The sequence below is a fragment of the Diabrotica virgifera genome, chromosome 4, assembly GCF_917563875.1.
Source record: "Diabrotica virgifera virgifera chromosome 4, PGI_DIABVI_V3a".
Lineage (NCBI taxonomy): Eukaryota > Metazoa > Arthropoda > Insecta > Coleoptera > Chrysomelidae > Diabrotica > Diabrotica virgifera.
Window position 1 is genome coordinate 117,812,833 of NC_065446.1, and position 12,330 is coordinate 117,825,162.

At 32.5% G+C, this 12,330-nt stretch overlaps 1 protein-coding gene across 1 annotated transcript in view; it reads left to right on the forward strand.

Annotated features, from left to right (window-relative positions):
* Positions 1 to 12,330, forward strand: part of LOC114337499 (zinc finger CCHC domain-containing protein 8 homolog) — an 83,502-nt gene that overhangs the window by 11,163 nt on the left and 60,009 nt on the right. Inside the window, exon 2 of the mRNA XM_028287952.2 lies at positions 9,099 to 9,699. Within this exon, the coding sequence (XP_028143753.1) occupies positions 9,099 to 9,699 (601 nt within the window). The remainder of the gene's footprint in view (positions 1 to 9,098; positions 9,700 to 12,330) is intronic.

Consider the following 12,330-nt stretch of genomic DNA (forward strand, 5'->3'; position numbering starts at 1 on the left):
ATATTCAGAGTATTTTTTAATTAAGTTAATTAAATTTTAAATAAGTGTTTTTGGACGTTTAATTTTTAACAGATTTTTTTCTGTTATCAGAATACCTCAACAATAAATAAAGCTAACTACCGATTTGTATGATTTATTATAATAATTTTAATAAAAATGCAATATTTCCATAAGTTTCCGAAAGTTTCCAATATTTCCGGATATTTTCCGGAAACTTTCCGTCATTCGAATCTTTCCGGAAATTTTACATCACTAAGCCAAACGTTCTCGCAAGAGTGTGGACAATATTTTTGGACTCAAGTTGACTACGAAATAACCAAAGTAAGTTTGTGTTTAACCATTATCAGAGGCGTAGCTACCGCCGTATCAGCCGTATCAATTATACGGGGCCCCCGACATTTAGAGGCCCCCGACATTCAAATGCCCCAGCGCGGCTTATCGAAACAAAATTCCATTTACAAAAATTGAACAAAGTGTTCTATAATTATTTCACTATTAAAACGTTTTGAAACAGTGTATGTTGTTTGGATATCAACATTTTTTTATAACGGATTCTTTATCTATACCTATATAAATCATATTTATCTACTTTTCTGCCCCATAGAACAGAGCTTTTTTTGTTTTCAAGCTACCTCTCATTGTCAATTCCGTTGGCTGTGTGTAAGTTATTGTACATATTATAATGAATGTAATTTGTAATCGCTTTATCTTTGAATATTGGAAACAGTATATGTATTGTTTGGGTATATTTTCGTATAATCTGTTCTTTTCTATATTTATGTAATTGTATTTATGTACTTATATCTACACTTCTCCAAGGAATTAACGAACCACCTTAAAAATTGGTCATTTTTAATGTCTCATATTTCCTAAACCTGTTTTCCGATTTAAGTGATTTTTTTAATATGTTATAGCCGTATTCTTGAACAATATCGTTGTTGCTAGACCAGTAAATTGCTAGTGTGTACCGGCTTTATACCAATCAAACTGTTTTTTTCTCAAAGTTCGCATCACGCTGTGGAATATTATAGCATTTATAAAATACTTTAATTAAAACGCAACTACAGCCTCATTTTTTCTTAACATTCTTTTTTTCGATTCATTCGCTTATGTTGGATAATAAAGAAGTTAGGTAATACAGTTGAACCCGCTTATTACAATACCTCTTAAAGGAATATCCCGGTTTAAGAAATATAAATTTGAGGTCCAGAAACATTTATAGTAGCAACCAATGATCGGTTATTAGAATATCCCGGTTATAGGAATACTTTTGCTTGGCACAAACGCTATTCGAATAAGCGGGTTCGACGTACTTTAACAACTAGCCTTATTTTTGATCAATACAGGGTGTTTTTAAATAAGTATGTCAAACTTTAAGGTCTGATTTTGCATGAAAAAATAATGACAGTTTGCTTTATAAACGTATGCCCGAGATAGGGGATGTTGAGATTTATCTTACAAACTGATGATTTATTTATTGCTCTAAAACCGGTTGATAATATGCAAATGAAATTTGGTGGGTTTTAACAAAGGATTTATTGTGCATTTTTGAACATACAATTAAGAATTTATGTTCACCATTGGCGCACATAAGGGTCATATTACACGTATGCGCGCCAATGGTGAATATTAAATTCTTAATTGTATATCAAAAATGCGCAATAACTATATACCTCTTAAAACCCACCAAATTTTACTTGCATATTTCTACCGGTTTTAGGACAATAAATAAATCGTCAGTTTGTAAGAAAAATTTTAACACTCCCTAGCTCGGTAACGAAGCATTTGCAGACATGCGTTTATTAGGCAAACGCAAACTGTCATTATTTTTTCATGCAGAATTACCCCTTAAGCGGCCCTCAAATTGCGTTATTGTTCGACAGTTTTGTTCGACGAGCAAGTCTGTTCGAACAAAAATTACGCAAAACAGAAGTGTGTGGGTTGAAAGCTGTCGTTCTTGCTCGCTGGTAAAAATGATGCAATAATCATTTTTGTTCGAACAGACTTGCTCGTCGAACAAAACTGTCGAGCAAGAACGCAGTTTATGGGCCGCTTTAGAGTTTGTCATACCTACTTATTTAAAAACACCCTGTAGTGACGAAAAACAATGTTAGTTGTTAAAGTACCTAACTTTTTTATTATCAAACATAAGAATGAATGAATAAAAAGCGAATGAATCAAAAAGAAGAATGTTGATAAAACATGAGGCTATAATTATGTAGTTGGGTTTTAATTTCAGTATTTTATAAATACTAAAATATTCCACAGGGTAACGCGAACTTTGAGAGAAAAAATCACATTTTGATTGATACACCCGGTATACCATGACAATTTACCTGTCTACCAACAATACTATTACAGCGATATTGTTAGAGAATAAGGCTACACATTAAAAAAATCACTTAAATCGAACAACAGGTTTAGGAAATTCGAGACATCAAAAATGACCCGTTTTTAAGGCGATACGTTAATTTGTTGCAAAAGTGTATTTACCCGCCGCTCGTGGTTATAGCATAAGAACAGAGCTTCCTTTTTTAAGCTCATTTTCAATGTCCATTCATCATTGGATTGAAAAAATTGAATCTGTTTTCAAACAATGAGTCTCGACAATTCAAATCTATTTTTCTACTTTGGTTTATTATGGGCGCTTTACAGCTTGCAATTCTACCTGCAAAACGCAAGAAAGTTGCCTAAAGGCATGCGCAGTATGTCGTCAGTTGATTATTGCATGCAACTTCTTGCAATTGCGCGATAATCGGTTTGGTGCCATTTTTTCTGCAAGTTTTGATTTTCCACAATATTTTTCCACAATATCAAATGTCATTGACGACACGGATTCACGAATACATGCCGATCAGCTGTTTTCTGTTTGTGAAATATATCAACGATGGAAATGAATGAATAATGAAATGGCACTTTCTGAGATTCTATAATTATTGTAAATAATTGTATATTAAGCTACGGAAGCTCTCTCTCCTCTAGCTAAGTACCTTAGGGTAATAATTAATTTGTGTTTCGCAGAAATAGTATTTCGAAATATAGATTTCTTTGTAATTGTTCAATTTTTCCCAAGGGTTTATTAAAATGTACATTCATTCCTAGAAAATTAGAGTCATTTTCATCATCTACTTGGATAAATTCTTCTGTTGGAGATACATTATTACCCCTCTTCTTGTTCAACTAGATCTTACTCACCATCTCCGATCTCGGCGTTCTAAATTAGTGACTAAAAGGCTGGCTGCAGCAATAATAATACTTAAAGTTGCTGCTACCGCCTTTTTCCTTTTATATTTGGTTATTTCTGATAGTCTTGGCATTTCGAAATTTACCAAGTTAAAAACAGCAATAAAGTAATTAAAAAAAAACAAAAGTTTGTAAGTTAGGTTAAGGGTAAAACTTTCAAATTGCATGCAAGCCGGGTTGCAAGCTGTAAAAGACCATGCAATAGACTTGCATGAAAGTCTTGTATGCAAGAAATTGCAGCAAGTTTTCTTGCAAGCTGTAAAGCGGTCTTTAGAGTTTATTAGGTTTATTATTATTATCTATATTTGGGTGTTATACTAAGAACTTATTCTTACGGTTGTATTAGATATTATGTAATGTGCAATTTATTTAAATTTTGCAATAAATTTTTTTGTTTTATTTCATTATCTTTTATTTTGTCCTAATATTGACGATTTATGTAATTTCAGTAAACTGTATTTGTTTTTCCTTTTTTTCCCTTTTTGTAAGTTTGTCCATAACATTGTAAAATTTTCAGTGAAAATAAAACTATGTCTATTCTGTTCTATACAAGCGTTTTTGCTTCTTTTGTCGCGGGGAAAAGGGCCCCGCGACAAACTTTGATATGCGGCCCCCGTGGGAATAGCTACGCCACTGACCATTATAAACACTTTATAAACCTATATATTAAAGTATAATATTTATTTTTAAGAAATTTTAAATGTCAAAGTCCTAGTAATCCTACATTGTCCAATTTTCTGGCTTTACTCGGTATAATAAACATGTTTTTAAGTTTTTGTCTTGAATTTTTAAATTTTTTTCAGTTTCCGTTGGTTCGGATTTGCCGAAAGTTCGGATTCGCGGGGTTCGGATTTACGGGGTTCTACTGTATGTACAAATTTGACCCATTCCTTCTTATTTCTAGCCAGCGTCCTCGCTTCTATCCACGTTGTTCCCCTTTTCTCGATTATTTTGCCTAGTGTTCTATCCCATGTTTGTCGTGGTCTACCTTTCTTCTTTGCGTTTTTGCTTGCCAAATTTCTTACACCAGTTTTTTCTGATTCATTCTCTGAAGATGACCCCACCAACTGAGTTGCCTTCTCTCTATAAATTCTAACGTTGACTCGATTTCCAAATCTTCTCTTATTTGAGTGTTCCGTAGTCTATCTCTTTTGGTAACTCCTCGAACTCGTCTAAGGTATTTCATTTCTACTGCCTGTATTTTACTCTTTTGTCATTCTGTTAGTACCCATGACTCGCAACCAAAAGTTAATACTGGTCTAAATATTGACTTGAACACATTCATTTTTGTTTTTCGAGTTATTTCTTTTTTATTTATGAATTTATTGCTCATTGCATGGTATATTCTTTTTCTCATGATCATCTTTCAGTGTGTCACAGTTTTTCGATTTCTTTCTAACGCATTAAATTGTATGTGACAGAAAAAAAGGCACGTCCGTGATTACAGACATTTACAACATGTATTCTAGTTATTCTAGTTGTCGATAGATGGTGCCATAATAAAAAAAATAATTTTTTTTAATGGCAGCTAATCTGGAAAGCTCAACGTAGATGGCGCTCGTGTAGTTGGAGGTCACGTCAACTTACGTCAACACTTCAAATCAATATATTTCCAAGTAAATATTGCATATTTGTTTCGCTGTGTGAATTAAACTCAAGAAAATAAAATCCCTCAATGTTGTGCTATGCATTTGTGCTTATCGAGAACATCAGGACACAGGTTTCTCAAAGATATTCTGAAGAGAAAAATGAATTGTAGCAATAAGAAGGGATAAATTTGTGCCGAATATAAACGCACGTATCTGCAATAAACATTTTATTGAAACAGATTACGTATTGCCCCTAGATTCGACTGTAAAAAATATAATACTTCACTATAAAATTCAGATCAAAATTTATTATAAACGCACGGATTAAGATCTGCAATTTTATATACATTCACGCTGTTGCCAAATCTAGAATCGCTTTTTATGGAGTGAACATATAAAAAAATTTATATTTGAAGCAATAATAATAATATAGAAAAATGTGAAATACTAATTTTAAATAATTCTCAAGTTCTCAACATTTTTAGGGACTAAAACATAACCTGACCAAACCTAACCTAGCGTCATCGAAAATAATATAAAAAGTTAATAACTGAATTTTAGTGACATATTATCTTTAAAATATGCTTTAAAATGACTAAAACATATCCTGATCAAACCTAACCTAATCGAAAATAATATAAACAAGTTAATAACTGAACATTAAAGTGACCTAGTAGGTACCATTCAAATATTCTTTAGTGACTAAAACATAACCTGATCAAACCTAACCCTAAATTTTTCTAATTTCATCTTAAATTTAAGGTCGCTTTTCACGTAGACAAACACCCAAATAATTGTACTTAATTAAATTAACACATTCTATATTTCCATAAGGAATTATAATTTTTTTTTAAATAAGACAACATTGCACAATCGACTGCGTTCAACTCACAAACCATACATACTTATAGACGTTTCACGACCATGTTAATCTTTCGGATCGAATTAACGCCATCTCTTGATTGGAATGGGAACTAAATTGACAAATTTTAGTTACGTGAGAATTTCAAATTATAAATTTTGCGGGATTTTTGATGAAATTTCGCAGGAAATTAAAACAACAGAAAGACAATTCAATGTTTTATTCCATATTTTACTGAAAACTTCAAATATTCCAATTTGTTTTCAAAATGCTAAACACTACTGCTATGTGTCACGTGAAAGCACTGATCTGTATCGAGTTAATTGAAAATTTTTGAAAGAATCTTGTACATAGGATGATTGTTTACATAAATATTACCTTAAAATCTTTTACAAACTTCCAAAAATATATAGGTCCGAAATGTTGATGACACACTTGCCTATTGGAATAAACTGTTTCAGGATCTATTATATTGTTTTTTTTAATGTGGAGAAACACAACACGGGATGATCAATGTAAACTAAAAATTCTACTCATAAAAATGGAGAGAAGGTTAATACACTTATTAAAATTGTGATTAAATCTAATTAAAAACGTAACACCACTATAATAAAATAAGCCACAAACTGTAAAATAAAAAGTAAATAACAAATTAATTTAATTTTCAACTGTCAGTTGTTAAATATGACAAGAGAAATGACTGACAGCGACATCTCTGGATTGGAATGGTAACTAATTTGCTGTCTTGACCTTGACAATTTACGTGAAACGTCTATGAGTATGTATGGTTTGTGGTTCAACTCATACTTAAACCAAATTTACACCAAATGCGCAACTGTCATGGCGGCCATATTTTGAAAATATCACATTTTTAAATGAGATAAACACAAAAATTAATGCTGAGCGCACTTATTGTGAATTTTAAATTGATAAAAAAGTAAGGCAGATCGCACATATCATATTATTATTCACAGTTGTCAGACTCGTGTGGGGAGCGAGTCAATACTAAATAAATACCCTCTTCTGAGCTATAGAACTAAAACATTGAGACGATGATTAATATAGTTTATCATTCGATAAGGGCTTCCTTTTTCCAGTAACTCTCGCATTCCTTCTCAATTTGTTTTTCAACGCACAAACAGTCTCCAAGATCCATATATTTTGGCCATAATTTATTATTTATTAAATCGTAATCAAAAACACCATATACAATCTTCACGAATAGTCAAAACGTTGACCTCCAACTACACTAGCTCCGCCAAGCGGGAGAAACGACGTACATAGGTGCATAGGGTACATATTACAAATATAATCTGTATAATTTATAAGACTATACAAATCAAAGAAAATACCATTTTATAAATGCAAGAAACACATTTGATTTGTTTTTATTCCAAATCGAAAATAAAATGTGACAACTGTCAGATTTAACTAAAATGTCATGTTAGAATAAATGTCTTAAATGTTTATTATCACGGACTTACCCTTTTTCCTATCATTTGTTACGCACTGAAAAATGCTCATGAAAAATACTATAGGTTCATTGTTTTTTGAATTCTATTATTAATTTCTGTTTCCTGTCTTCCGTTGTCTTCTAATTATATTCCTAAGTATTGGAATGTTCGTGCTTGTTCTATATTTACTTCTTCTATTTTTATGTTTATCTTTTCTTCTTCTTCCTTTTCCCCCATGACCATAACTTTTGTTTTATTTTTATTGTCATTCCATATTTTTTTAGTGTTTTATTCCATATTTCTATATTTCTTTGTAGTTGTTTCTCATTTTCGGCCAATATGACGACGTCATCGGCGAATGCTCTTTCTGAAATGTCAACTCTTCTTAAATTTCTATAACCGACATGCATTTTTTTCACTTTTACTTTACATTCTTTAATTATCTCATCCATGTAAATTATAAACAGTGTTGGACTTAATCCTCCTCCTTGTCTTAGTCCCTCGTTCGTAGTAAATGATTTTGATGTTCTGTTTTGGCTGATGATATAATTCACATTGTTGTTGTAAATGTTCTTAATTACCCTTGTCATTTTGTTACTTATACCTCTCTTCTCTAATATTTCCCAAAATTTTTGCCTTGGTAGCGTGTCAAAAGCCTTTTCAAGATCTATGTAAGCCATATACATTTTTTCTCCTGTTGCTGATATTTTTCTATTATTTGCTTGATTGTAAATATATGATCCTGGGCGCTTCTGCCTTTTCTGAAACCGCTTTGTGATTCCTCGAGTGTGCTGTCAATTTTTCCGATTATTCTTTTGTTCAGTATTTTTTCGTATATTTTCATGGCAGTGCTTAACAGTGTTATTCCTCTGTAATTGTTGCAATCTGTTCTATCGCCCTTTTTATAAATCGGCACTATCTGTGCCTTCTGCCAGTCCATAGGTATCTGTTCTTCTCTCCAAACTCCATTAAATATTTTTAACAATAGCTCTGTTGCATTTTGTCCCATTTTTTTTTATCATTTCACTGGTTATTCTGTCATAGCCTGGTGCTTTTCCGTTTTTCATTTCTGCAATAGCTTCTTGCTGTTCATTTATGGTTATAGGGTCTACATTGTCTACTTCTATTCTTTATTTATAAAACTTTTAAAGGATTAACTCCTGGCATCACATGACATCAACCATATTGGGTGGAATCTATGGAATATGGTTGATGTCATGTGATGCCAGGAGTTAATCTGGAAATATTTTAACATCCTTTAAAAGTTTTATAATATAATGTAACCTTCAGAATTTTAAAACAACTTAAGGGTTTTTACCCGTATATTTTGGTGGCTTAAAACATGTAAACCTGTGATAACACTGATGATGGAATATTGATTCCGAAAACGTTCTGTTGTGATATAACCCTTTTTAGGATTTTAAGTATGCTTTTTACAAGATAAGGTTTTTGTTTTTTTGTGATTTATGGTATGGTATACAGCCAGTTAAAGGAATTTTTTCCTTGTGATATCTTTTCTACTTACCTAGTATTATAAAAATTCAATTTCGGAAATTTCAACGAAATGTTTACCATAAATCAAGATTAACGCCTCAGGGGTCCCCAGTTTAAACTTAAAAAAGAGAACTTTTCTACAAGATCAAGACAAAACTTTCTACCAAATAGAGTTTTTGAGAGCTGAAATACTTTACTTACTTACTTAATCCGTAGACTCATTGATAACTTTCGGCGTTGGGCCATTTTTCAGAGCTGGAATAACCTTGTTATAACATTGACCATTTGAACAAAAGAGACGTTTTCTATTATAGTTAAAATATTGTAATTTTTTTGTTCTTTTTTTTGTATCTACTAGTAGGTTACTTATGTAATTTCTTTGATTTTGGGCATAATTGGGACTTGTCTCTCTGCCCTTGCTTATGTATAATAATAATAATAACTTATTTATTTCAGGCTGTGCAAATAAAGAAATTATAGATGTAGAAGATGGAGAAGTAACATCTGAAACCGATTCACCCGAACCAATAATTCAAATCAGTTTTAGCACTAGAAGCATTAGTAATGTGTACAAACAGAAGATTTTAGACTTTTTCAGTTCCTGTACGGATTTAAGGGTATTTAAACATGACGATCTCTCTATTATTGTAAAACCTGAAGAAGAAAAAGCAAATAATGATTGGATTACTTTAGACGACACTGGTATAAACACCATTGTCGAATCTAGTACTCAGGAAATTAATAATGTAGAACAATCAATATCACGTAGCCCAGCAAAAAAGAGAAAGAAAAAAAAGGCAAAGAAAGACAAAGACTTGTTTGTACTAGATACAGAGCCATCTCAAGAACAGATCCATACCACGAAATATTCCAGTAAATTTCAAATAGATATTACCAAGGAGAAGGAGAATGACGAAAAGAAAGTCAGAATTTCTGCGCAGAGTTGCTTTAATTGTGACCAAGGACATGCTCTTAAGGATTGTCCATTACCGAAAAATTATAATAAAATCAACATGAAGAGACAGCAGATGAAAATGATGAAAGAAAAACAGTCAGCGTAAGTGTTTTCATTGTTTTTTAAGTTCTACCATCCTTATGTTTGTTTTGTTTTAATAATTGAATCAGTCATTTCTACAGTTTGTCTAATTTACTTACCGTTGCACATCATTTTGTATGTCAGAGATCTAAGTTGACATTGTTGCCCAAGTATAAAAAAATCCTGAATCCATTTTAAATCAAATAGATCACATCATTTAGTAATATAAGTTAAAGAAGAACTGATAATTGGTCAACTGTTGACCAGATTTTAGTAGTCTAAACACAGCTTGTGTTTAATAATAATAATAAAAAAAATAGTTCGCATAATTATTGCAAACTTGGATTATACAACAAAACAAATTAATATTCAATGTAAATAGGCCTTAGTCAGATCTATAAAGCACATAAATGCAGGTTTATTATATTCCAGTGCTTTGTTGTTCCTCACTAATTGTGTATTCTTCATTTATTTTATTGGCAAGTATTTTTGTTAAGAGTTTAAGAGTTGTGCTCAGCAAGGTGATGGTACGGTAGTTGCTAGGGTCTTTGCTGTTTCCTCTCTTGTGTATAGGTATTGTTATACTCGTCCTCCACTGGTCTGGTACACGCTGGCTACATATTATTTCTTGAAAGAGGATCTCTATGTTTTCGATTAAGGTTTCTCCTCCGTATTTCAGGAGTTCATTTGGTATCCCATCGGGTCCTGGTGCTTTTCTGTTTTTTAATTTACGTATGTTATTCCTTATTTCTTCTTTTGTGATTTCTAGTTCTGTGTTTATGCTGGATTCGTCTTCATATTTCCTGTTTCTTCCTCTTCTTCAGGTACTATAGTATCTTCCTTATATAGTTCTTCTATATAGGCGGTCCATTGTTCTGCTTCTATTTTATTTAAACTTCTATATTCGTTAATGGGTTTTTTCCTGTTTTTTAGTATTTTCCAAACTTTTCTTTGCGCCCCATACAAATCGTGTTCCATTTCTTTGGTAAAGCGTGTCCAATATTCCCTTTTTATATTTCTTATCTTAGAATTGATGTAATTTCTTGTGTCTCTGTATTGTTGGTAATTGTTTGGTGTTTTGTTAGTGCAGTATTGTAGGTATGCTTTCCTCTTCTCATACGCTAGATGTCTTATTTCAGTATTGAACCAGGGCTTTGATATTTTTGTTAATTACAGGTTAATTTTTCTGACCCCAATGCTTTCCTTTGCGGCTTGTAATATATTATATTCTATTTTTGCCCATGTCTCATTTACTCCTTCACCTGTTGTTACTGGGTTTATTTCAAATCTTTGTTCTAAACGTCTTTTATACAGCCATTTTGTGTTTTGGTTCTCTAGAGACTCAATGTTTAGTTTTTCGAAGTACTTGGGTGGTTTTTTCTTGTTTTGTGGTATTTTGAGCAAAACTTTTCCAAGCACCATTTTATGGTCTGATCCGATATTGGGCGATGTTAATGCTCTTACGTCTAGTATTTGTTTAGGTATGATTTCTCTATTTGTAATTATATAGTCTATTGTTGATTGTTGGCCTTGCGTGTTTTGCCACGTGTATTTGTGTTGGGGTTTGTGTGGAAAAAACGTGTTGTTTATTCTCAACAAATTTTGGGTACATAATTCAACAAGGTATTCTCCATTTCGGTTCAATGTATCTTCGTTAAAGCGTTGTTTGATATTATCTATGCTGTCGTTTCTTATTCTTGCATTGAGATCTCCAAGAATAATTATTTTTTCATTCTTCTGTATCTTGTCGATTACATCCTGTAGTTTATTATAGAAGTCTTCGGTCTCCCCCTCGGGTTTACTTATATCTGGTGCGTAGACTGATATGATGTGGAGTTTAGTGTTTTCCATATTCAAACTCGTCATCAGGATTCTATGGTTGATATATTCGATGTTCTCTATGCTCTTTTCAAAATTTGTGTGGATTATAAGGCCCACTCCTGAGCTAGCATAGTCCCCCTTGTCTTTTCCGCTGTATATGAGTAGGAAATCTTGGTATTTTGAAGTTCCCTTTCCTTTCCTTCTGGTTTCGGAGAGCGCGCATAAATCTATTTTGTGGGTATTCATTTCTATTAGTATCTCTTGGTCTCTCTTTGTCTATGACTTAATGTTCCAGCATGCTATTCTTAATTCTTTATCCTTTTTCGTAGCCCTATTCTTTGCTAGAGTCGTCTTGAAAAAATGTTTCTGTCCAGTATCCGAGGCTTGGTGATCGGTTCTATGAGAATTTTCGTTTTTACCGTGGTAGGTCGCTAGCCTCACCCTCAAACCCTCCTCCTTCATCCTGGCTTGGGACCGGCAACCCAAGTATTTTGTTGTTAAATATGTTCTCAAAATTTATCTAAGCTTTCCATAGTAACAATATATTGTATGGTATATACAGTAGGAAAAATGAAAGAATACCCATGAACGAACATATAAAACACGCTGTATTTTCCTGTCGCCGTGTCACACAAAAAATTGTCCAGCGCAAGTACATGTAAGAATTATTATTACATGTACTTGCGTTGGACAATTTTCTTTGTGACACGGTGACAGGAAAATACAGCGTGTTTTATATGTTCGTTCATGGGTATTCTTTCATTTTTCCGACTGTAATTTATTGTAATCACTGAATGCATAGTTAGTGAAAAAATAATCATATTAATCCAC